The sequence below is a fragment of the Lissotriton helveticus genome, chromosome 2_2, assembly GCF_964261635.1.
Source record: "Lissotriton helveticus chromosome 2_2, aLisHel1.1, whole genome shotgun sequence".
NCBI classification, from domain to species: domain Eukaryota; kingdom Metazoa; phylum Chordata; class Amphibia; order Caudata; family Salamandridae; genus Lissotriton; species Lissotriton helveticus.
The window spans coordinates 29,632,733-29,660,287 of record NC_136060.1 but is presented as its reverse complement, the minus strand read 5'-3'; the positions used below and the strand labels follow the sequence as shown (position 1 = coordinate 29,660,287).

The 27,555-nt window shown below is 49.7% G+C and overlaps 1 protein-coding gene across 1 annotated transcript in view; it reads right to left on the bottom strand.

The window, feature by feature from the left end:
- The window catches only part of PRIMPOL (primase and DNA directed polymerase), a 390,575-nt gene that overhangs the window by 153,569 nt on the left and 209,451 nt on the right, over positions 1-27,555 (bottom strand). The window contains exon 5 of the mRNA XM_078678013.1: positions 20,105-20,252. Coding sequence (XP_078534139.1) covers positions 20,105-20,252 — 148 coding nt within the window. The remainder of the gene's footprint in view (positions 1-20,104; positions 20,253-27,555) is intronic.

The window sequence follows — 27,555 nt, the reverse complement described above, 5'->3', positions numbered from 1 at the left end:
CGAGTGCTGAAGACCAAGCCAAAAGTCCTTGCAGAATGGGGAGGAAGGGCGGGCCGTGAAGGAATCTGCGGCTAGAATCGTCTCTACTACATACATCATTACCGAAGGTAAGTAACTTGTACATCTGATAGAGACTACTAGCCGCAGATTCCTTAACGTAGAATAGATACCCTAGCCATACCCAGAGGGGAGGAGGGTCTGCAAGAGGACCCCACCCGCCTGGACATAACAGAGAGTCCCACAGGGGAAGGTTCATGCAGACAGGGCGAAGAGCACCGTCCCCCCAGGCAAGGGGAACCCATACACTTAAAGGACCAGCGAACCCAGAGGGGATTCAAGAAGACAAGAAAGAGGTAGCCCGTCCTCACTCAGGAGAGGAAAAGAAGACAAGGCGAAAGGAGGCCAAAGTACCCCACACCCATAAAGGCAACAGAACCTCCACCCTAGGCCAAGACAATAAGAGGGGCACGGAGGGTGAAGAACAACCTAGAGACTCCAAGGAGAGGGAAGAGCAAAGGCAAGCCCCCCCACCGGGAACACACCCAGCAAAGAGGGCCGCCAAGCCTATCACAGCCAGAAGGCAATAGACCAGACCAACCAGCGCCGTCAGCAATAAGCAGGCGGCTGCAGACAGGGAAGCCCAAGGTCACCCAGGAAGAACCATCCAACGCTCCGCAGGGACAGACTGTGCCCGAAAGGGGAACAAGAACACAAGAACCATCTCATCCCCAGGGAGGAGAGGTAGAACTGAATGCAGGGACCACTGGAAGAAGCGGACAAGGCAAGGATGACTGTCCCACTAAAGCGGCAAGAAGGCACAATGGTGCAGAAAGACAGTAGGTCAGCACCGGCAAGCACAGCCAGACGCCGAGAGCACCACAGAAGGATGCACTCAGGGCAAGCCAGACGTCAGCAGAAGACAGAGACGAAGAAGGCGAGAAGGGTCCGGACACGCTCTAGGGAGGAGTCCGCACACACAGCCCAAAAAGAAGTGGAAGCGCCGGGACCCTGGAGAAGGACACCCCGGTGCGCAACTCAAGCCATCAGCAAGAGGATTGCATCTGCAACATACCGTAACGCCACGGAGAACAGAGGCCCGAAGGCGACCACAGCTCACCAGCACATGACAGAGCTATATAACAGCTACCACTGCCCCACATAGGGCATGTTACGTCCCAAGACATGGGAACCTCTGAGGATAAAAATCCGCAGCAGAGGACAACAGAAAATACCTGCGGAAGTCTTGTCAAGCAGCCAAAGAGAAAAAACAGAAGGCCTAGTCTCAGGGCCAGCATGGTGTAGAAACCCAAAGCAAAAACACACAGTCAAGAAGGGCAGGCCAGCAGCCAACAGAACTACAGACCCAACAAGGAGGACTCAAATGCACATGAAGCACACAGACCACACAAATAGGGCGACCCGCCCCAACGGAAGAACTCCTCCCAAAAACAGATCAACTCACAGGTCACTGAGGGGGAGAAGGAGGAGGAGGCTGAAGCCCCGCCAAGAATCTCTGAATGGCTGAGTCCACAGGGGCATGAAACAAAAGAAGCGCCATCAAAAAGAAGGTCCACCAGTTGTTCCCGAACGTTCTCCAGGAACGCACTGTCCCGAAGCCAGGCATGGCGACGAAGTGCATGGCACAACCAAGTACCTCTGAGATGTCCAGAGCGGAGCGAAGAATAAACGCGGCCAGCTCCCGGCCATCCAACACATGGTGCCTCAAATCAACACAGGCACCCTCCTGAGAAGCGGCAGACATAAGGGAGTCTGCTGAGTCCCACAAGCAAGAAGTGGCCCTAGTCAAAACGCACAGAGTGTTAAGGGCCCTCAGAGCCGCACTGGTAGAGACGAACATATTGCGCCCCAAGAGTCCAGCCAGCGGGCCTCCCGTGACGGGGGAGACAACAGCGGGGGCCGAGAGGGAAAGGCATTCTGCAAAAGAGGGCCTCTAATAGAGGGGTGGAGGGAAAGACACACCGGATCACGCGGATCCGGATGGTGGCGGTGCAGAATGTGCTGGGGCACCAGGTCCCCCGTGGCGGGACGTCCCCAAGTCCCCAAAAGAGAAGAATGGAGCAAACCTTTGAAGGGAAGCAGCAGCTCCCTACCACCAGAGCCCTGATGGAGAACGTTCAGAAGATGATCCGCGGGGAAATGGGCAGCTGGATCACCCATGCGCAAAATTCCCACAGCCGTGGAAACAGCGCGAGCGAAGGCCGCACCTTCCTCCGTAGGACCCGTGGTGGGGAAAGCAGCTCATCAGTAGGCGATGGCTGCAAGCTGAGGCGGCCATCCCCCAAGTCCACTGGAGGAAGGAAGGGTCTTGTCTGGAAAAGAGGAAGAGGGACCGAGGAGTGGGGGGACCTGCGGCTCCTCAGGCGAAGACCGCGGCTGCGGCGAGGAGCCGTCCTTAGATGACGTCGGGGAAAAAGCCATGACGTGTCGGCCCGTCTCCGGCGAGGATGACACCAGCAAGCGTCGAACTTCTGGAGAAGAGGCGTCCGAGGATGAGTCAACGGCCCGACGTCGGCCAGGCGCCGTAGAGTCCACAATCTGAGGCAGGACATCGTCGTCCAACGCCAGGGAAGACGCCGGAATGACCTTCGCTACATCGCTCGGCGCAGGAGACCGGGGCTGGGCCGGAGCCGGGGCGGAAGGGAACGGCTCCGGAAAGGTGTCGACCCGACCTCCGATGAGGCAGCCCCCTGCGTGGAGGGCCGAGAGGGACCCGGGGAAGGATGAGGGGTCCCCAGCCAACCTCGGCCAGTGACTGGACAAGAAGGGCCCTCCACCAGCCCCTGTGGTGCTGCCAGGGCCAGCAGGAGCTGGCGCCAAAGCGCCAGCACCTCGTACGCGGCCACCGCCTGTCCCGAGTGGGACTCGGGGTGCGAACAGAGTCCCGGTGACCTCCCGTGACACCACAGGGACTCCCGCGGGAGTTTGCGGTAAAGCAGAGGTGCCGTGGGCCGAAGGAGGGACCCCCGGAGGGCTGCACCCCAACGGCACCACATCCTCCAAACCTGGACCCGAACCAGTCGGCGCTGAGGCCGGAGCTGCCGGCAACGCCGCGGAGGGGCCCGCACACTGCAAGGGATACGCTGACTTCCCAGGAGGAGAAGAAGGAGGAGGAGAAGCCAGCGAGGCCTGCAAAGCCGCCGCATATGTCTCCATCTGGGCTCTAGTCGCCCCCACAATCGGAAACGGCAGATAGGGGGATGACACGGGGGGCCCCAGCACCCAAAGAGAGCCCGCGTCCCCAACAGGCTGAGAACCAGCCCTCGGGGACAAACTGCGACACTTACCAACAGGTGAGCGACGCTCTTGCGGCCTGGGAGAGGGACGATGTTGAAGACGGAGGCGACGGTTCCGAAAACCCTCCGCAGAGGCCGGGAGTGGTGATGACGCCGACCTGGACATGCGAGTTGAGAAAAGTTTCATCTGGCGCTCCCGCCGGGACTTCGGTTTCATCTGCTGGCACGCCTCACCATCAGTGGAGTCGTGGTGTTCCCCCAAACACCACATGCAGATGGGGTGAAGATCCGTCGCCGACATCTGGCGTGCACAAGACGAGCATGTCTTAAAGCCCGAAGGCATTCGCACACTGTTCCCACACACAACGCAATAAGCGAAAGGGAAAGTCCTGAACAGGCCCGGAGCACGATCTGGATCCGCGTTGCAGGCGGAAAAGGAAAAAACTGACGTAGGCCTGGCAGGGTGGGACTTATGTGACCTCGCTGACGTCACGTACGCGGACAACGCCTGGACGGAGTCACGTAATGCCGTCCCCCCGGCGCGCAGGGATGCTGTGGCAAAAAGTTTCCCGGAGCCAGTTCACGACTGGGGATAATTCTACGTTAAGGAATCTGCGGCTGGTAGTCTCAGTTCATTGTACCTGCTAGGTTACGAACCTGCACAGGTCTTGCAGACTGCCACTAAAGTGCCCTGTGCTTCTTGTTAAAATCAGGGTCCAGCAGGAATAGAAACCTTTGCTCCTTTTTTTGAATTTAAGTATCTACATTAAATGTATTATATTACACTAGAGTGAAACTATTGTGCGTAGGTAGACAGCAGTACCCCAAATGCGGAAGAAATGTTCAATTTGGAGCCACTTCATGCTCCAGGAGTCCTGGAGTGCTATTCAGAAGGTCTTGTCTGAAATTAAGCAATTCATTACTAGCCTTAACCCATAAATATCACTATTAAATATTCTTGAAGCGATTGACCTAGGCAGCATAAGAAGGCCTTTCTGCGTCTGTGCTTAATTATTGCCAAGAGAGACACTGCACAAATCAGGAGGACAAAAGTAGCCCCCAGTGTGGCTAAATGGAGGACAGGCCTGGATTGCTGTAGTATTCCGGGGAAGCAGATTTACTGAGAGAATTTTCCACAAACATAATCATATGAAAGGGGGAGGAGAGGTGGGAGTTTAGGGGTTGGTCGATGGAACAGTGTGAACTTGACTGATGATAGTACCCCAGAGAGTGAGGACTTGTAAAGAAAGTTAATGCATTACCTACTCAATATTGAAATGTTTACTGGCTTGATGACAGATACTACTTGTTAACTGTATTGAATTGTTTTCTTGAACTGAACATCTTGGAAATATCATTAAAATAGTTTATAAAAAATATCCTAGCTCTTACGAGTTACTGAAGGTCTGGTACTTCATGACCAGTCTAAATTCATGGGTGAAAGAATGACCAGACTAAAACTACATCAACTGCACACCTACCTTGATCAAACCACGAAAGTAAAAGAGCAATTAGCTCTTCTGTCGATCATCATCAAAAAGAAGAAGACAACTCAGTGGAGTACCATTTAAATGTTTTATGTCCTGGAGACATTGATTTTTGCCTCACTATATACAGAGTAGATAAACCAGTTCTATCATTACCTCACCAGGTGTGGCAGAGTAAAGGAATCTTGTTGCAGAGTTCTGACCTGATTAAAAAAGGATACAACGGATGTCCTCTATCCTTGGAGCCCTTCGTATGAGGGTAGAAGGGATTTCTCTGGCTTGATGGCTTTGCTGGAGCCACCACTGGGATAAGGGGATATTTATCCATGTGGATGATATCTTTATTTCCATCACGGATTCCGAAAATACTATTTCTAGATTTCTTTTGCTACGTAAGGAATTGGTCTACCATCCAATTTTCAAACAAAGTAGGGAAAATCATTTCCCCTTCTCATTCAGACTTGAGAGGCATCACCATTTACTAGAGACCCGTCCTGATTAGTTGCAGATGTTTTAAAAAATGTTGGATACAAATAATGTTTTTAAGAGCGCAATTCAGAACACTTCACAGATGTATTGCAACTGTGGTGAAGCCTACTTATCTTAATACCAGGAAGAGCAGCTCTGCTTATGACAGACACTCCACAGGCTCCTTTATTTTTTTCCAAAAACACCTCTTTCTAGGTTCTGAAGGAAATTTTCACCAAAACAAAAGACATACATAGCTGTGCAATAGAGAATTGTCTCTAGAACGTCTCTTATAATGTTCTGTAGGAGGGAGTACGAGGGAAGAATGTCTTTGCTGCACATTTGCAAGTACGACTGCCATTACAGCTGGCAGAGTTGAACGAGATGTTCACCCCTATATGAGAATCCTCCCTGAGAATGCATAGAGCTGCAAAGGGTAGTAATATGCATCTCCATTTCGTTTATGGAGTTATGGCTGTTGATAGGTCCAGTAAGCAACAAACAGTCATTGTACTTGGACAGCTGCAATCACAATGATAGGGTGGAAAGAGTCCACTAGTAGGGAGATTCCCCTCCGAGTTCCCTCTCAGGTTTCATGTAACTGTGTATAATGGGTTTCCGTAAGCTTGGAGACATTTGGAAAACAAATGGTCTGAAATCATTCAACCAATTGCAGGGCAAATTTGACATCTATGGCTCTGAGTTCTGCAGGCACCTTTCTTGCCCTACAAGCAAAGGCATCCATGATGGGTGTAGTTACCATCAGATTTTTACTTGACAGGATATTCAGGAATCAGGAGTTTAGGCCGGCTTTAGATTCTTTGTCCTTAAGATTCTATTACAGGACCGGAGGCTTCGGATTATGCTTCTCTTTCTTTACTGTAAAAATCACAGCAGCCAATAAACATACAGTTTCAAATGAAAAAACTACAAAGCCCATGATGCTCGGCCTTAGCCACGCCTCCTTAGCCCTCATAAGAGCCCTGGTAACAGTCCCAGCTTCCTCTTTCTTTGCTGCTCACACAGCAAGAGATAAATGCTATGCTCCTTATTTCCATATATTGGTTTTGACTGTACTATGTGGTATGACTATAGCGCTTGCACTTGATTTATCACAGCTTAGCCAGCTGTATTGATTGTGTGCTGTTGGATTTGTCTATTTCTGCAATTTGTTCATTTTCTAGTTCGCGGGTGCTCCCGCGCTTAGGACAACTCGGTTTAGGCGCCGCTAGTCGCGGCATTGTGGGGAGCACTTTGGTGCTCATTTTCGGAGCTCCGCTCCTTTCAGGTTTCTTCCCGGACATCGCGCCTCTGCGCGTGCAGTACCAGGCCGTGCTGCGGTCCCCCTCTTACCTTTGACGGCGGTTCGGCCGAACACTGGTGGCGCAGGGCTCTCCCTAATTGCCCGATCGCGCTTTGGAGCCGCAAACCACCCGGCCAGCGTGTGTAGCGTGACGCGCGTCCATTGGGCTACATTCTAGTAGGATTTGGGCACGCGTTGGGCTACACACGCTGATTTGCTGTTTTTCCACCAAATTTTACCGCGTTTCTTGCGAGCTGGTGGAGAGGGACACCTAACTGGTTGGAATTAACAGTTTTGCTTTCTGGGAGTGAGCACACGCTCCTTATACATATTTTCTTGGCTCCTACGCCCTTCTGGGCTGCAAGAATTTGACTACAGCACTGCTGAGGGGGTCTGGTACTGCTTCATTATATTATAGACTGTGTGCAATTGGGCTGACCCCCCCCTTTACTCCTCTAGTGCCTACCTCTTGTGAACTTAATTTCCTTTGCCCCACTGTTGTGTTGATTATGGATGAGTGGGTGTATTTTGATGAGGAGGCGGAGGAAGAAACTTATGAAGAGCAGCCTGCTGCTGCTGTGGAGGACAAGATTGTGGAGGCTCTGGACGCTTCGGTCCAATCCTCAGTCAACAAGGCAATAGAAAGCGCAGTGCCTACGACTGTGCAACAAGCATTGGCAGCTGCGCTTAAACCAATTACTAAGCAGCTGGAGAATTTTTGTAAACGACATGGCTTTACAAAAGATAAGACTGCAAAGAAGGCTCCACCAGCTACTCAGGCAGGCGTCGATGGCCAATGGCCGCACACTGGTGCTTTAGGTTCCCTTCCACCTGCATCTAGTCAAGATCATGCGTACACTGGCAGTGGCAAAGCTAAGGATAAACAAAAGGTCTATGTGGACACAGGCACCACTACTACTACAGGCACCGATACTACTGATACGGACGAGGAGCCTCCTCCAAAGAAGAAGGCAACGAAAGCTGCCTCTTCGGCCTAAGCTCCTCCCCCTAATACTCCCTTTACCTTCAATCCCAGTGAAATTGTACACCCTAGATCTTCCGATTGGGTTCCGGCTCCTGCAGTGGCGGAATATCTTCAGGAAAATATTAGAAAGGTATTTGATAAGGAGGTCCGTAATAGACTTAGATCTGAATGCCCTCGTCCCGACCTTGCCCATAAGGTCGTGGAGAATCCGGAGATAGACGTTAGCCTACTCACCTTTCTGAAGAAGTTCGCAAAAGATCCTAAGAAAGGGATCGACCGAGCCTGGCGCGGTTGCCAGGATAAGATGCTTGATGTGGTAGGACCATTGGCTAAGATCCTAGAGATGGCCTTGCATGCCAAAGAAGCCAACGTGCCGGTAGACCCCGATATCCTTGCGGGTTGGACCCAACGTGCCATTTGTTTGCTTGGCAATGCTAATTGTGCATTGTCCACGGAGCGACGTAAGTCCCTGCTCATGAGAATGGAATCTAATATGACAGAGCTAGAGGCTGCGGAACCTGGACCCTTGGCTGAGGGCAATCTGTTTGGTGAGCGTTTCATGAAGGATGTCTCTAAGTATGTTGGCACCTTCACATCACTGGACAAGGCACAATCCGGGATTAAACGTGTGTTTCAACAAAACCTTTTTAATAGGGACGGACGAGGTAGGGGACGCTCGCCAGGCCGCTTCGCCAATGAAGGTCCCCCAGAGGTGATTTCGGACGTGGTCGAGGAGACTGGGACTCGACCAGAGGTGGTACCTTTTACCCCACTCGACGCCGGTTTTCCAAAGGCAGGTTCCAAGGAGGTGGCAACAGGGCAGGTTTCCATGCCCAGAACTCAGCAGGTGAGCGCACTAGATTGTTTTCCCATTCCATTGGGGGGGTCGCACACGTCATTTCTTTTACAATTGGAGTCCCCTGACCCAGGACGCGTGGGTCTTGCAAACTGTTCAGGGGTTTCAGCTAGAGTTTTACGAAACGCCCAGACAGATAACTTCACCGGGGCCTCTCCATTTTTCCCAACAAGAGAGAGTTTTTATAGACAACGAGATACAAGAATTGCTTCACAAACACGCCATAGCTGTGTGCGATTACAGTCCACACAGGTTTTGCAGCAATATCTTTCTAGTTCAGAAAAAGGGTGGAGGTTACAGACTAGTTTTGAATTTAAGGGAATTCAATTACTTCCTCGTCTACAACCATTTCAAGATGGAGGGAATCCACCTTTTGGCAGATCTGCTGCAGCAGGGCGATTGGATGGTCCGCTTGGATCTCAAAGATGCTTATCTATCCATTCTCATTTATCCCCCACATCGCCGATTCCTCCAGTTTCAGTGGAACGGACGATGGTTCGAATTCTCGGCCCTTCCTTTCGGGCTTTCCTCGGCTCCTTGGTGCTTCACCAAGGTGATGAAGCCGGTGGTTGCACATCTCCGAGAACAGGGAGTGCGCTTGATAATCTATCTGGACGACATTCTGATCATGGCTCAGAGTCCAGATCTAGTATTGCAGCATCTGCAGATGGCCATTTCATTACTTCAGAATCTGGGTTTTGTGATCAATCAGACCAAGTCGGCTCTGATTCCATCTCAGTCGACTGATTTTCTAGGCTTTGTGATAGATTCGCAGGCGGCATTGTTGAGCCTGTTGAAGTCCAAATTAAAGGACCTGAAGAAGGAGATTGTGTCCCTTCTCAGCAAACAGATGATCTCGCTCAGGACAGTCGCCAGAGTAGTGGGCTTGTTGGCGTCGTCCATTCAAGCGATATTTCAGGGACCCCTTCACTACAGGGCTCTGCAGAGACTCAAAATACAACACCTTCAGAGAGGTCTAGCTTACTCGGACCGGATTCCTCTGTCACGGGAGGTGAGAGACGAGATGCGATGGTGGTTGAGCCACGTGGAAGCGTGGAACGGCAGAGCCATCTTCGGCTCGCAACCCGAAGTGGTCATAGAATCCGACGCCAGTCGTTGGGGCTGGGGAGCGCGATGTGGCGATGTTTCCACAGGAGGAAGGTGGTCTCCTCAAGAGCTGGAGTTGCACATAAATTGTCTAGAACTCCTCGCAGGGTCATTTGCGATCAGGACCCTCTCCCCGCAGCGGACCTCGTGTTGCATTCTCCTTCGAATGGACAATGTCTCTGCGGTGAGGTACATAACCAAGCTAGGCGGGACGAGATCGTCCATGCTAGTGGAGATAGCCAAGGATTTTTGGCATTATTGTCTCAACCGTCAGATCACTGTTATAGCAGAGTACATCCCGGGACAGTCCAATGTGATAGCGGACTGGAACTCGCGACATCTCGGAGATTACAGCGATTGGCAACTTCTTCCCAGAATGTTCCAATGGTTGCAGGACCTGTGGGGCCAATGCCAGATCGATTCGGTCGCATCCAGGCTGAACCGCCAGCTTCCCAGATTTTTCAGCTGGAGGCAGGATCCAGCGGCGGCAGCAACGGATGCTTTCCTGCAGGATTGGTCGGGGACGGTGAATTATGCATTTCCCCCCTTCCTTCTCATTCCACGGGTGGCCTCTCACATTCTCAAACAGAAGGTGGAGGTAGTCCTAGTGATGCCCCTGTGGAGGTCGCAGCCTTGGTTCCCAGTTATGTTGGGGATGTGCTGCGACCTACCCAGGATGTTTCCCTGGTCGGAGTCTCTTCTCCTGGGACCCTTACGGGAACAGCACCCGTTGATCCTGTCTCAACGACTCTCGCTGATGGCATGGAGGCTTTCAGGCAACAATGGAATTTGCCTGGAGTTTCGGGAACGGCTAATGAATTCATCAAACAGGCTTGGGCCCCGTCCACGAGGAAACGATACTCCTCAGCCTGGAAGGGCTGGGTGGGTTGGTGCGTGGAACGGGATTTGGATCCCGTGGGGGCAGGACTTTCCCAAGTAGTGAATTTTTTGTCGGAAAAGGCAGCTGGCGGTCTGGCCTATAGATCAGTCAATAATTTCCGATCGGCCATTTCCATAGGACACACCCACATAGACGGGAAACCGGTGGGTATGCATCCTTTGGTATGCAAGCTACTTAAAGGCATACGAGTCGCCAATCCTCCCAAGTATTCTGGGCTCTGGGATGTGTCTTTAGTAATCAAACTGTTGGATAACTGGCCTTCTAATGACTTGCTTTCCAGAAAGCAATTGTCATCCAAGTTAGCCATGCTTTTATGTTTGTCAGCGTGCAGAAGATCTTCAGATGTTCGTGCATTGGAAGTAACAGGTAGAGTATTTACTCCAGAAGGAGTTTCTTTTACTATTACTGGTCGTACAAAAACTCTTTCTAGGCAGGTTGACTATAATGCTTTTCCTAGTAATGCCAAACTGTGTGTTGTCCAATGCTTGAAAGCTTACGAGAATTGTACTCGTTCCTTGAGACCGGCTGGTGTCACCCAGCTGTTGATTGCTGTGCAAAAGCCGTTTAATCGATGAGTTGGTGGGAGGTGCACAACTGTAGTTATTCGTACTAGTCGTGTGAGGTTAATGAACTGGTAGGGTGCTCTCACAGGTGGCGTCACCGTCCTATGACGCTAAAAGTACAATGAGAATGTGTGCGCGCCTCGGGGTGCGTGCATCCCTGAGTAGAGGCACACCGTGGGTTCCAAAAATAAATTCGGACTCCAATCAAGTTTATAAAAGGGATTTCTTCTTTTTATTTCATAGATGTGGTTAGTTTGATATTCACGTCATATCAAGGTTAAATGGTATCCATAAACATCATATGTGCAGATTTCATGAGTTCCACTCCCTATGCATTTCGGGCGGGAGCCCTTTATCAAGGAGTATCTACAAAGAATGAAGAAGGAAGAGTAACCAATATGTAGGAATGAAGGTTATGTCTACATCAATTAAAGGTGGTGGGTAATTAAGAGTACTAGACGGCCTTAACCCATGCTAAGTGATCTTGAAAGTCGGAAACGTGTCCATGGGTGTCAACAGGCGAAAAAGCGATAGTGAGATTGTGATGGTAAATGGAAAGGGTAGTGTCCGTGAAAGTTGTAAATAAAGAAAGTAATGTGCATAGGAAATATCGATGATTACGGGGTGAGTAACACATGCATAGCCGGTGCGAATATCATGCGTGCGGTTAATGAGAAAAAAACGAATCAAAGGTGGGGAGAACGATCGAAAACCTAGGTATGGAGGGACACTCACGGTGTGGACTTGGGTCAATCTGCGTGTTGCTGGAATGATAAGAAGCAGATCGAGTCTGTTAAGTTTTAAAGTGTGGGCGGAGTGCTCCCATTACTGAGCGCCCATAAATCGCGGCGTGTTACTTACATTTAAGAAGGTCGCCGAGGGTTCTGAACGAGTCTGGTGGAGTGTCTTCCCGGTGACTGTTAGCTAGGTGCTAGGGGGCTGGTTGGCCGGTTTCTAATAAACTTGCGGGTGGTAGGCTACAGTGACAAGTGTAATAATGGAGAACGGACTAACTAAGGAAGGTGCTTGCCGGTGATAAAAATAAAAAACGGACTAAGTGAGGAGTGAAAAACAACATCGAAAAATAAAGAAATAAAGAGGAATAGACAGTCGATTACATAGATGAACTAGGGCGAAAGACTAGCTTAATGAGAATAGACAAACCATGAATGTAATACCAAAAAATGGTAGGAGTAATTTCCGATAATACAGGAGTCGCATAGGAACAAAAATGCAAAAAAATGTAAACATATTAATTCACACAGGTGACATATATACAACAGTACAATCTAAGGCAAATAGTAGGTGTTATAAGTAGCAGCTAAATTCAGTTCTGTCATTCAGACCATATGGTTTCATCGACTGTAAGTGATAAAGCCGTTTAAACCTGTGTCCTCCGCCACTATTGCAAGATGGCTTAAGTTTATCATGAAGGAGGCTGGAGTTGATGTTCAACTGTTTGGGGCGCACTCGGTGCGGGGTGCCATGGCATCGAAGTCATATCTGTTGGGAGTTAACATTCAAGATATTATGCACTGTGCTGATTGGTCATCTGAGTCGACATTCAAGCAGTTTTATTATAAGCCGGTGGGAGATATTGCATCTGTTGTTTTTGATAAAGCGTTAAACTAGCATAATCCGAAGCCTCCAGTCCTGTAAAAGAATCAAAAATTAGCTAGCATTCGCGCCAAGAATTTTCAATTCTATTAAGGACACGGAGGCGAGGATTATCCCACCCGGCTATGTTCAATGTTTGATCATGCTTACCCACCCGATGTTATATGCCTTACGCTGGTATTATACAAGAATTACGGGTTGTTTATATTTGTTTTCTAGGCACTGACAAGAAGACTGCAGTTGGAACTGAGTTCCCTGTTATTTCCATGTTGGAGAATATTATAAAACTTTTGGGTTATTGGACTTTTTCTGCAAGTTCGAGCAAAGAAAGAGGAAGCTGGCACTGTTACCAGGGCTCTTATGAGGGCTAAGGAGGCGTGGCTAAGGCCGAGCATCATGGGCTTTGTCGTTTTTTCATGTGAAACTGTATGTTTATTGGCTGCTGTGATTTTTACAGTAAAGAAAGAGAAGCATAATCCTCGCCTCTGTGTCCTTAATAGAATTGAAAATTCTTGGCGCGAATGCTAGCTAGTTTTTGATTCTTCAACTCAGCCATCATTCAGAGTTGTGCCGGTTTACCATTTAGTCTGCTAGATCAGAAGCAGATAATACCTGGCCAATGTGAGCATTTCAAATGTGTCCTTCTGCAGGAAGAAAAAGTGGTCAGAGATCTAAAAAAGGACGAACGGCTCTGCCCTTTTTCAGTGCTATTTCCAGGGCTCGAGTCGGAATACCACGCGGGTGGACGGCATCCCCCCACTTATTTTACCGGGTGGACGCCGTCCTCCCTGCCAAAGAGCGGTTTTTCCCAGAGGTAGTGCGGGCCAAATCCGCCGTTGTCAGCCCGGAGCTCACGGCGAGCTGTGACATCAGCCTCCAGAGGTCTCCCGGATCTAAACTTGCCTGAATTTGGCTTGACTGCATTAAATCTAAATTACATGACACAGACTTTAGGTGACTGGTTTATCGGCTTGCAGCGCCCCTTCAGCAGTCAGACTTCCTTTACAGCTTGTTACTTATCCCTTCCGCGCTAATGACAAAGCCAGCTCGTCATGGGCGTTACCTGCGCTACGCGGATGACGAGCTGGCTTTGTCATAAACAGCGCATTTTTGAAATTCCAGCGCACAGCGGGAAAACTCGGTAGCGCGGAAGCGGTTAAAGACCACGGGGGTCAAACTGTGTCAGCTGATATGTCACAGTCTGAGCCGTATCAAAATAAGTGCTGGGATAATGACACGAAAGCGCCGACCATGCTGAAAGTTCACCCAGCAGCAGGACAAGGGGTAGCTGTTTTGCCTGTATATTAAAAGAAAGAATTCGGATAATGAATCTATAATGGCGGCCATATGGTTTATTGGAATGAGATATTGCGTTTTCCCATAGGTACTGTCTGCAGTACTGGCTGAGCTAAAAGGCATGGTCACGGATACAGACTTAATGTAGCCTTTGAACAAACGCGAGGACCCGTGCAAGCCACCTTTCGTGACCTTTCGTGACGTCACTTCCGGTCGTGACGTCACTTCCGGTGACAGCGTTCCCCCACTTCTTTTTTTAGGACTTGTGCCCTGGCTATTTCCTATTTCCAATGCGAGGCAGGGACTCTTCAAAAGAGCTTGTACTTCCTGCAATAAAGTGAACAAGTGTTTCTCCGAAAGCTGCTCTGATATGGGTGGCAGAAGAGGCGGTTCTGAAAGGAATGGCAGGGCGTAGCCCCATTGAACTATCTGCAGTATGCACCTGTCAGATGTTATGGTCTGCCACCCCTGGAGAAAACGACTGATTCTGCCTCCCACATGGAGGTTGTGAGCTACCAAGGGCAAAATAAACTAGCTTGGAGGCTGCTGCCGGAGGAGTGGGGCAGTGGGAGGTTCTTTGTCTCTGCGCGCCTGAATGTGGTCCACTGGACCCGATCCCAAAAGCACTAGGGTGTGGATTACTGGAATAGTGGAACTTGGAGCTGCTTGTATGCAAAGCCCCTGACGAGGACAAATAAGGAGTGAAACTGTTGAGGATGCTGCCCTGCGGGTGAAGAGATACTGAAGGAGCACACTGTGGCTCTGCTTTCATGGAGGCCATCTAGTGCACAGTTGGCTTTCTCACCAAACAGGCGAAACCTGTCCAAATATATATCCATTAGTGATGCCTGAACGTCAACAGAGAAGCGTATAGATCTCATTCATGTTTGGCACCAGAGCACCACGCTAGTCCCGACTGCTCTGCCTAAGCAATCAGAAGTGTTCAGTCCTGATCTAATAACATATTTGGACTCATCCTGGCCATTAGGAATAGTTTCCTCCAGGACTGCAGCAAAATCTTAACTACCATGTATCATAATGCATGGGAGTACATACCCAGCAAGCAGTTGCCTTTGACTGACAGAAGGGCAAAGCTAGCCGAGGAGACCATCTGCTTCCCAAAAAAGTTATGACTAAGTTAAAGTCTCATTGAGGCATCACAAAGGGTTTTGGCAGAAACAAATGGTGAAAACGTTTCCTAAATCTCATCCCAACAGGTGATTTAAATAATAAGAGATGGTCCAGCAACTGCAAAATAGCCAAAACAGCGGATAAGCAGCTATTAACAGTGCCCAAAGCAAGTCCTTATTGGGCTTGAGAAAGGTCAAACAACAAAACTTCAAACAACTTTGTTTGTAACGGGCCAATTTGTCGGGTGCCACACCAATCCACATATATGTCCCAATGACTGGCATACACTTATTTTGCAGAGGAATGGCTTGCTGTTATCATTACATCAACTACCTAAGGGGAAGGTCATAAGAGGTAAATGTCTAACGCTGAAAATCCAAGCATGGAGATGCAAATTATGCCGGCCTGGGTGGATTACTCTGCCCAGCTAGTGTGACAGAAGATCTCCCAGAAGCAGCACCTTGATAGCAGAATAGATGCTCATGCTTAGGCGTTCCAGGAACCATGCTTTCTGGCCCTTTGCCACTAGAAAAACTTGAGCTCACTCATTTTCGGTCATCTTCTGAACTCAGGGCAGGAGAGGCAGTGATGGAAAGACATACAGGAGTCCTGAGCTCCAATCTAGACAGAAAGCATCTCCGAGACAAAACTTCTTTGGAAACTCCAACACGTAAAAGTGTTGACATTGCCCGTTCTTAGCGGCTAAGAAATCAAGTCAGAGTTCGACGTATTGCAGGAAGAATGCCACCTCCAGGGGAACGGCCACATGTGAACCGCTAAATGCCTCTGGCTGAGTTTGTCCGTCCTGGCATTCAAAGATCCCACCAGGCAATTTACCATCAGAGAAATTCCTTGGTGGTCCAGCCACTTCCAAAGGTGCAGAGTCTACTGACGTAGGGCCCAAGACCCAACTCCACTTGTTGCAGTACCACATGGCAGTGGTGTTGCCCGTGAGCACCTGCAACAGCCTATCTCTGATGGTAGGATGAAAACCCTTAAACGCTAAATGAATCACCATCAAATCCACCAGATTGATGTGGAGTTGAACCTCTGATCTCCTACTCTCCCAGGTGGCCTCCAAAACCCAGTTGTAATGCATCTGTGACCACTGTCAGCTCTGGGCGGGGCTAACCCAAGCTGGATCCAGTAGCCACCACTGCAGAGGTTTTCCAGCCTCCTCTGAAAACTGGACCCATTCTGCCAATCCCTACTTTATGACCCCCTTTGGCCAAAAGGGCTTGCTGTAAGATAAACAAGTGGTTCTATGTCAGCAGCCCTGAAGGTGGTGGATAGTACGGTGAGGTAGAGAGGAATATGAGGGAGTATCTCCAGTGGACAATTTGGAAGACCCACTTGTCTGAAGTGATGGCCTGCCGCCCAGAAGAAATATCAGATCCTGCATCTGACAGAGTGTATGCCTGCAAGGAGAGACTAAAGCAGTTTTGCAGCTGCTAGAGTGGGAGATTGAGCTTCACATTGCCTCTCCAATCCTAACCATGGACTATGAGAGCTGTGACCTCAAGCATGAAAAAGCTGAAAGGCCTGCTGGGCTGCTGGAAGCGACGGGTGGTGGCAAAATGAAAAATCTCTACCACAACAATGGAGAAGGTGAAATAGCTGGTGATATTCTCTTGTGGGAGAAGAAAGGCCCAACAAACATTCTGTGGCTCGGCTTTCCTTGAACTGCTCCAAGGCTGAGTGCACTTTCTCACCAAATGGGCAATAGCAGTCAAATGGCATGTTCATTAAGGACGCCTGGATATCCCCGGAGAAGCCCATAAACTTCACCCAGGCTTGTCATCGAAAGGCCACACTAGTACTTATTGCTGGACCTCTGCAATCAGTCTTGTCCAAACTAGAACGTACAACAAGCTTTGCTGCATCACAACCGTCGTGAATAGCCTAGATAAGGGGCACCCAAAACATGTCCCAAGGTATCCCAAAGTTTTTGAGAGAAGGCAGCTGGAGTTCACAGACGTCAGGGCCAGATTTGTAGAAGAGAAAATCTGTTTCAAATGTCCCTATTCTGTTTATTTCACGATCAGGTGGAGAGGTAAGAAGAGCATTGGAATTGACTCTGCTGGTGGATGCCTGTACCACCAGGCTCTCTGGCATTGGATGTTGAGTAAGAAAGACCAGGTCGCCAGGGGCGGGACAATGGCAACGAGCGACCTGCCTACTAACAGGCAGACTTGAACTTGGTTTTGACCAAGTCCTCAAAAGGGTATCCGTAGGGCCTTTTTAAATGGTAACAAGGGTTCTGTGGGACTCTGACCAGCACTTCCATTGTGGGGAGCTGTAAATCTTTAACATCTGCCACTTCCGCATAACAACCGCAAGAGGCGCTTTGCCCATGGCAGGAATGAGGGAGGGGTTAGACACACGTCCAGTATCTAGGCAAGTATCCAGCCCACTGGCATCCTGAATTTCTTCTTTCCAGTTTCTTTCATTATATTGGGGAACATAGTCATCCACTTCATCATAGTTATCACTGTCTGAGTCAGTGCCAAAAAGATTGTGCAAACTTTGGGCCTATCATGTGGTATGGTCAAGGTATCAGAATCGGAAAGATTACCAGAAGTCTTTGACTGCAAAGATGATCTCCAACTGGAATGGGGCATTAATTTCAAATTCGCCCTGTCGCGTCATGGAATCTTCCTGTTTGGTGGCATTCAGTTTGCCTTTACAGTCCCGTATGGCCTTTGTGTTAATCTGAGTGCATTCATCACAGGCCTTGGAATCTTTCTTCGAATCCGGGAACAATAAACGGAATAAGTTAAGGGTAGGTCCTATTGAGGAAACTGCTAAAAAAAATGGGATCCCTTTAAGCTATGCACAAAACAACCCCATGTCTAGCTACTTGGTAGAGGCACTCCGGGGTCACATATGAACCTTAGAAAATGACAGAGTACACAACATTCTGTCTAGCTTGAAGGTGAACTACCATAAAGGCAAGTTGGAGGTGGGTAGGGAGGCGTTGCAAACAAACTTAAAATCAAACAAATGCAGGCCTAAATTACAGAGGTGAAAAGCTAGGGTGGGGTGGCACAAATATTAGATGCAGGGAAAATGGAGACCTTACACTCCTTTACCACTAGCTATATAGTGCATTCTCAACAGAGCAGAGAGCATGGGACTGGTATGCAGATTCCGCAAAGATACCCAGGCTAGCTAGGGACACTGTGAATAAATTGAAGGAACCAAATGCATATCACTGGGCTCCAATTGCCAGACTGTTGCATTCTATTGGATCTTTGTTCCTCAGTTACTTCCTCTTCTGACTGAGCTATGTGAGAGCTTCATGATCACTGGGTAAGTGACTCCAGTGATGGTGGAGGCAAGGATAACAGTGATCCTGAAATCAGGAATAGACAATACATTATGTGCCTCTAACTAGACAATATCTTGATCCACCTGCAACAAATGGAATTTATTTAAGGCAGGGGCAGAATTGACAACTCTAAAAAAGCCCTCTACTAGACTGACCTGGCATGGTGGCGAGGCAGTGCTTCTCCCCCTCTATGCCACGAAAGCCTTTCACAGACTGAAATGGGGTTACATAGCTTGTGTGCTAGAAGCGGTAGGATTTGCCCCAAAGTTCTTCTGGTGGGTTGCAGGATGCTATAGTAAGCCCAAGGGAAGAGTCTGCCTGAATGGCCACCTGTCAGCCCAGATCATTATCCAACCAGGAACGAAACTGGGGTGCCCTCTCTCACTCCTACCTTTCCATTTGGTTATGGAGCCATCCCTGTATTGGATAAGAGGATCTCTAATATCTGGGGCATTCATTTGGTCAAGACACTGTAATGTCATTCGCTAATGATGTTCTGATAACCCTTACAGACCCCATCCGATCCGTGAAAGAAATAACCAGAAAGAGAGAGAGAGAGAGAAATTCTTCTTCCCCGAAGCAGCTAACATCAATACAGAACACTGTTCTAAACTACCCTCGCCCAGAGGTCAACTTTCCATGTCAGATATAGTGGGAAATGGAATTTGTCCTATGGTTTGATGCACCTCAGTGATCTAATATTTTCCTAAGAAAAAACAACTTTGTGAGACGTCCAAGGTAAAGAAGGTATCCTTAAGTATGAAGAATTACACACAGGCCAAGCTACATAGGACAGATCAGAGTAAATCAGGATACTGTTGGAGTGGCTTTGGACAGTCAGAGACCATGCCACACATCCTTTGGAGTTGCTCTAAGGTGGGAACCTTTGAGGTAGAAGTAATGCAAAGGGTGTGTAGGTGAAGGGAACACACACTTGGAGTCCTCACCCAAGACGCTGCACTTCCCATAGTGGATGTCTACCTAATGTTTGTAGCCAGATACAAAACTACTTCACACTTTTTACTGGCTGCTACACGGGTGATACTATCCTTATAGTGCAACGAACATCCCTCAATGCTGGAACTTTGGTATCAAATACTCTGGATGCTATTGAGTAATGAGAATCTCGCATATGTGGACCGAGAAATGCAGTTTATCTTTAATAAGATATAAGGACTGGTGTTCTCCTACGTTAGAGGAGACTATCTACAAGTAACATGCCCAAAACATCTTGGGACAGTGAGCCCTCTGGAGACAGATAAATACACCCCAAGGCAGCAGGGAAATGGAAAGGAAACAGGAGGTAGTGAGGCAAACGTGGAAAGAGAGGAGTTGGCCTCCCAGATTTGTAGGGTGATGGGGGAGTGGGATGTTGGGGGGGAATTATTTAAGTGGGTATGCCTGCCATGCGTTGCTTTGAAATACAACATGTCAAACAATTGCAAGACTTCATTGGCCACCATCATGGGCCAGGCCATCTCAAACTGTAAGCAGAAAGAGGGCCATGTTAGGGGCAAGTTTGCACTCGAAAGGCACATTAAAAATGCTTGTGTTCCATCTCCTGCAGTGACAAAAACACATGTTTTGTGTTTAGAAACCACTTCTAACAAAGGATGGAATGATTCATTGCAGTTTCAGATGTAAAAGAGTCTCTCATGAATTGCAATGCAAAAACGCCCTAAGAGTCAGTCTGGTACACTTCCTTGAAGCTTTTCAGAAGATTAGTGACAAAAACTCTGACAGACAGTTGCGTTGTCAGCCAGACCCAAAAGTACAACAGTCAATTTAATAATTCATCAACTTACCAGCATGAATGTTATCTTTAAATGCTGCATTTTGTAGCAAGAATATTAAATGTCGACTAAACTTGTTCTCTGTGCTGGAATCTAAATTTAATACATCCTTTGCAGAACATTTAATTCCATAAAATTCTTCTAGTTTTCTGCTGATGTACTGTAAACAAAAAGAAGAAAATCTAAAGTGAAAGTGTTGTGTATTGGTTTCATATAAATATATCTTCAGCTGAAGGTTAGTAACAGTAGAAACCATGCACCATGCAATGTACATCATTAGTTGAATAATAATTGCTGAATTTTCAATCAGACTTGTGCCCTTGGGTCCTTCTGTGATGGATATACAAGAATAAAAATACACTTCCTTGTGTGTGAAATCTCTCTCATTCTATTTACATATGTATGTCATATAGGCAGGCACTCTTTTATTCATCTTTGCATTCATGCATCTATTTATTTACCCTCCGCCTAATTCTTGCATTAACACACTTGCCCATCTACAATAACACTCACAAACTCAACAAGTATATGCAAGATAAATTAAAAAAGTCAAGATATGCAAGATAAGTTAAAAGTAAAAAAGTTTGAAAAAAGAAAAGATGTTTCCACCTAAAAATTTCGGGAGTATTCTTGTAATAGATAATAAAAGTGTACACATCGGGGAGGAGCTACGCCAGCAACCAAGATGGCCGCGTAAGCTCCCGGCTCCGCCGACCTCCGCCAGCAGCTCGAATATCCTGCCTTTAATCCTGAGCTCACACCAGATTTCCTTGTTCATTAAGTTTTTCTGCTTCTAAAGGTGCAATCCCGAGTTTTCTACCTCATCGGCTGACGAAGATACGCCGTGTTTCCATTCTCGGCCTAACAACGTGTGGAAGCCGGGGCCTCGATTTCTAGCCTATCCGGGTTGGAATTGATCAACATCGGCCGTGAGACCTGGACTGAGCCCGGTCTCCCGAAGTGTGTCGTGAACTGTTGATTTTTGGTGACGATCCTGTGCATGACCTACACCGAGGACACTCCAGCGTGTCACACCGGCTGCCGCGGTGGGGGTCCGGTGCCCGAAGACCTTGCTGCCCTCCCGGGGTCGACGGGCTGGGGCCCTCGCTGACGACGAAGGTGTGTTCTGCTAGACGAGGAGCGCCCACTGTTCAACATCGGATTTGCGTGGCCTGTTACCCCGGAGTAGCCGGCCTCCGGGGTTCAAGTCCTGCTCTGTCTCCTACTGAGAGGGGATGGAGCGGACGGAAGGCACGCCATCGCTGCAGGCCGTTATGGCCGCCATTGGGGCGCTCCGTTCGCACACCATCGCTGTGTTCTGGACACTGATTGTGAAAGTGGACGGTATCCTGGAACCGGAGGACGACTCTTTGTTAAGTTTCCAGCTAGCTGTGGTACCAGCGGTGCACCGAACGTCTGGAATCGAAATCCCCTTGCAGATCCCGGATTTAATGAGCCATGGCGGTCCCCAATCGACAACAAGCCAGCCCGTGCTTATCGCCAGCGTCTCCTGCTCGATTCTGCTGCCGCCTAATACATCTATAGACGGTTTTCTGTGTGGTGACAAGTTCCTCAGTGACTGTTCGAGATACTCGCTGTTCTTGGACACCTTTCCTCGTTCGATTCGAGAACTTTTATCCTGTATTTGATCCTACTGCACTGACATGAACTTTTATGAACGCTTTGCCTTTTCCATCAAGATGTCTCGAGTGAAGAAGACTCTTCTGAAAGATCGTACTGGCAAGGGCTGAACTTGATCGCTTATATCTGATATAATAGCTTTATGCAATGCCGGGGATGTGCCTATACTGTGACGGGAGTTTGGTGGTTATTGACTATACTCCCCCGACTGATTTGTATATTTTGCTGAATGTTGGCTTTATCACGTCTCGGGGTGGTCGCTGTTGGCGGGGGGTACGGGAGACCAGGAGTGTGTTTGCTTTCTCCTCCTCCACTTTCTCTCTCTTTCCCTTCTTTTAGGGTAGTCCTTGGGCGACAGGCACGCTGCTAGTGGGGTTAGGCCGTAGCCATTGCAGGGGTGCAGGGTGGTTTGTTTTTTTATTTTGCCTTTGTTTTGTTCTATGGCCCTTTTGTCTTCCTTTTTCCTTTCTACGAGAGGTGGGCTGTTTCTTCTTCATGGATCCTTTATTGTCCGGGTGTCTACACTGGCTTTAATTATCCTGTATCATTGAGGACGGGGTCGGGCGGGTGGGATTGTTTTGGATCGTATAATAGACTGTTTATTTCCTTTTTCTAATGTGCGTGATCGCGATAGGCCGTGTGTTCCTTACGATGGTTGTTGTGTGTATATTTCCCCCGCCAGTCCCTGTTCTGCATTTTACCGTTTGACACCTGATATCTGTAATGCCTACTCTTGTCTTACTGTTAAAATAAAAAAAGATATAAAAAAAAAAAAGGGTACACATCAGCGGATGGCCGGCTTGCAATGGTATTGAACACATTGTATTGTTGTTTCAAATGTTGCCCATTTTGTAAAACATGTATAAGCTATGAACTAAAGCTTACCAATATAACTGCTGAGTAAAAAAAAAAAAAAAAAGTACTTGGCACCCATCTTAGAATTATATTCCGCAGTGTGTCTTTGTAACGATCCATAAAGCACATCGTTCTGGCTTCTTAACATGACAGCAAAACATTGATGTCCTTGGGAAATAACATTACTCCTCACTGCTCCCTTTTGCCGCCAAAGTAATCGAAAAAGCCGTCAACACCCAGGTAGGATAATTCAAAGAAACCAACAACATCCTAGACACCTCTCGATCTGGATTTCACAGCAGCCACAGCACTGAGACCGATGTCATCCGTGCCCTCCTTGACTAGAGCCACACAGCAGCCCTCCTCCTCCTGGACCTTTCAGCAGCCTTTGACACCGTCTCCCACTGCACACTAGCCTCCAGGCTCCACGAAGCTGGCCTTCAAGGCACAGACTTAGACTGGATTCAATTTTTCCTCTCAGGCAGAACACAAAGAATAAGACTCCCGGGCTTGGCCAGGATGGCGAGCGGGTAGGATGTGTGTTGCTTCGTCTCCCCGCCCGCCGATGCCTGATTCGGCCCCAAAATAACAGCTTATTCCCCCACAAGCGGTAGCAGAGCTGCTCCCCAGCCACCGGGACGCTTTGATGAGCTGATTTAGCAGCTGGGGGCTGTACTTTAATCCTTACCAGTGGTAGACGGCAGAGCCCGCTGGAACCCAAGATGGCGGCCAGACCCAGAGTGTCGCCAGAGCTCGGTGTGAAGATCCGCCACGCCGGAGCTCGGCCGTCCTCTCACCGGGAAGTGACGAGCGTGCCCCTGACGATTCCGGCGAGTGGAGCAGCAGAGACGTTTTAGCGGTTGGGGGCCACATTTTGACCCTTGCTGGTATCAGACGGCGGAGCCGTCTGGATTCTAAGATGGCGGCCTGTTCCAGAGTGGTGCCAGAGCTCAGTGTGTGGACCCGCCGTGCCGGAGCTCGGCCAGCACCTTACTGGGTCGCATTGGGCGTGCCCTTGACAGCACCGGTGAGTGGCGCAGCCTTGGCGGACCTTAGGCGGGCCCCCAGAGGGACATCTGAAACAGTTGGAGGTGGACGGGGCCTGCAACGTGGCGGTGCGGCCAGAGGGACGCCCTGCGGACGGCGAGAGGCCACAACATCCAGGCCTGACTGGCGGTCCTGGTCGGAGGTGAGCGGCTGAGAGCACTCCCCGACGTGCACCGGGCGGCGTCCTGGTTCTGCAGCAGGTCTGGAATTCCATCCAGAACGGCATGCCGGGGACACAGCCCTGATCGGCGGAGGGCTGCTGGCTTGCCGTGAAAGCGGTAAGAGGAGGCCGACACCAAGCGGGGGACTCAGCACACAGCTTCCCGGACTTTTCGGCGGCCCGCGTGGCCTTGACTGTGGCTGGTGCTGGGCCTGGGGAGCGCCAGCGCATCACGAGCCTGAAGGAACGTGCGAGGCAGCGGAATGGTGTAGGTGGAGGTGAGTCGGGGGAAGGACGCGCGCCGCAGAGCATCGGCCAGGGCAAGTCGACTGGCGCTTTGGAGGAGAGGCGATACCCACCGCTCATTGACCTTCCCTTGACACTCTCTGTGGAGGAGGTGTATGTAGGCCTGGAGGGGCCCGAGCCGCCATGTATGTAGACTGCTCTGCATTGGAGACGATGCACATCTCCATGACCTACATCAAAGGGCATAGAGCCTGGAGTGAAGGGTCTTGGCATATTCCCCTAGTTGGCATCACTTAGGAGGCTCGCAGCACACTGCCGGCCGGCTGTTGGGCCTTTCTGGGGTGCATTCCCCCACAGTCCGCAATATAGCATTGTGCTTAGCATGCACAGAGCTTCGGATCAACCGGCACCCTGTGAACTCTCAGCTGGGGTGACGTAATGTCCAACTAAAGGGGAAGGAAGGAAAGTACATTGAAGGAAATGCTCACCAAGGGCCCTCAGGCTGCTGCAGGCCATGATGAGGAAGATACTCCCATCACCAAAGCCTTCCTGGAGTCATTATTCAATACTTTTCGCGATGACTTTCACACCCTGAAAAGCGAAGTAGCGGGAGAAGTGCGTGAACTGCAGAGGGAGATGAACACTCCTGGCAATCGAGGACCAGGAAAGGGCCAAGGACGGGGCAGTCACGCAACTACAGCAGGAGGTGATCCGTTTGAGGGATCAGCAGCTTGACCTGCAGGCTCACGCTGAGGACCTTGAGAACCGCTCTTGGCGGAATAACATTCGGGTCCTGGGGGTACCATCGAACACAGAGGGGACCGACATCACCGCTTTCCTGCAAGGACTGTTCTGAGACATTCTGGCAGCACCCCCAGAGACGGAGATCCGCATCGACAGAGCCCACAGTGTGGGCCTGCGACGACGAGCCAATGCTCTGCCACAGGACATACTGACCTTCCTTCCGGACTATCCTTTAAAAGAACGCATAATCAGGGAAGCTAGGTCAAAACACCCGGTCCAATACCAGGGTCTGACTATTACCTTCTATCAAGTCCTGGCGGCCAGCACCTTGTAGAAACGGAGAGAATTCAAAGACGTCACAGCGCACCTCTGGGACAAAGTGGTGGCGTACTCCTGGGGGCAAACCTTTTGTATCATCTTCAAATGGCAAGGATGATTGCATCAGATTCAGTCCCTTTCCGAGGCGTGCAAGCTGTTGGGTCTGCCACACCAAAGTCCTGCGACGGAGTGTACACTGGATCGTTGCCAGTCCTCGGCGCGTTGGCAGACAGTCGGGAGGAGACGCTCTGGGGGGGCTGCCCGAGGGCCCGATCCTGAGGTGTTAGCACAGGAAGGAAGAGCGGCAATCAAAGCAGTCACAACAAACACCTCTCCTCAGGAAGACTCATGAGGGTGCTTGGAGTCCTGCCTGTGTTCCTGTAACGATGGGGCTGAGGGGTGAGGCGGAGGGTTTGGCTACATCGCCCTTGTTACAGGATGCCGCGGACTGTCTTACTCTACCACGAGCACACTACTGGATTGGGTGTGTGCGGGACTGTGACGGGGGGACTGTTTTGGGGGTTGGGGTTAGGAAGGGGAACTGGTTTGGTCAGGAGGGGTGTTTGAGTTTTCTCAACCGTGGTTTCAGGAGTCTTAATTGTGCAGGTGGGGCCCTTGGTTTATTTCACCAGCTAGCAATGCAGGCTTGGGAGCGCTCTGTTTACTTGCCCAACCATGCAGGACACTGAACTAACTATCCTCACACTTAATGTCAAGGGTCTTAATAGCCCCAATAAGAGGCGAGCCATTCTATCCTGCTTAGAGAACACGGGAGTGGATACTCTGCTGCAGGAAACGCACTTGCTAGCACGTGATTGCCATAGGTTAAAGTCCAAGGCGGTCCCCTATCAATATCTCTACTCTACGACTGATAAGAGGGCGGGGGTGGTGATCTTGGTAGCGAGGAAGTTTTGAGGGTCGGTGGAAGATAAAGTAGCAGAAATTAAGGGACGGCTACTGGCGCACCGCTTTTGGATTAAAGGCCTCGCTCTAACGATCGGAACGATATACGCTCCAAATGCGGGCCAAGAGGTGTTCCTTAGAACGTCCCTTTCAAAAGTCCTAGAACCACAAGACCGCTTCATTCTGGTGGGAGGCGACCTGAACTTAGTCATGGGCACAATAGCAGACAGATCAGCCAGTCCACAATCCCGGGGTGGTGGGGGGTGGGGGTGAGGTCTCGGGAGAGGGTAAGAAGTGGTTGGCAGAGAGGGGCTTGATTGACCTATGGCGAGCGTCTCATCCTCGGGCTTCCCAATTTTCTTACTACTCGCAAGTACATCGAACTATTGCGTGATTAGACCACTTTTTGGGTTCCATGGAGGTCCAAGCGACAGTTAAGGACATTTATATTATGGCTGCGGCCTTGTCAGACCATAATGCGGTGCTGGTCACATTAGGGGTCCCTCACATAACCCGGCCTGCCGGGACCTGGAGACTGCGAGAGACCATGCTTCACAAACAGGCGGTCCAGGAGCTAATCCTTAAATGTATCAAGGATTACCTAGAGATTAATGATACTCCAGACACTTCTGTAGCTACACTTTGGGGGGCGCTCAAAGCAGTAGTGATGGGGGAGCTGATCGCTTTGTCAGCGGCAGAGAATAAGGAGCGCAAAGCTAAAAACCTACGGCCCAAGTGCTTGAGCTGGAGAGAGCCCACAGCCGAACGGGAGCCCCCCGGATTTGGCGACAACTGAAGAATGAGCGAGCCCTGCTGGCGGGGCTCGACCTGGACAGAGTAGAATATGCGGCTCTTCACCTAAAGCACTCTTACTATATCGGAGGGGACAAAACAGGCCGGCTGTTAGCTAGCAGGTTGAGGGCGAAGACGCAACAGGGCAAGGTTAAGGAGATCACCGACTCGGAGGGACGTCAGATCACTGATGATATGGGAATAGCACAGGCTTTTCGGGATTTGTATGCAGCTCTTTATGAGGGGAAGTCTTTGTCTTCCCATCAGATAGACGCCTACCTTTGTCAGACACGCACACCAGCACTGACCCAGTCAAATGGCGATGGTCTCGATGATCTCATATGCTTCGAGGAAGTGGTAGGAGCCATTTCCCGCCTTAAACTCCTGATAGCCCCGGGACCGGATGGATTTTCGGCTGGGTTTTATAAGAGGTTTTGTGCCGTCTTAGCTCCAGTACTTACCAGACTCTTCAATTCCTTTACGGGCCCAGGTACGATCCCTCCGGAGATGCTGCTGGCCTTAATAGTGGTACTACCCAAACCGGGTAAGGACACTTCCAGGTGCAGCTCCTACCGGCCCATCTCATTGCCAAATGTCGATCTAAAACTGTTCACAAGGATTTTGGCAGCGTGCCTCGGTCCCCTCATGCCGGGCATAATTGACCCAGATCAGTCTGGTTTTACACAGGCCCGGCAATGTAGCGACAACACAAAACGTATATTTCATCTTATCGATAAGGCCCATCGCACTAAAATGG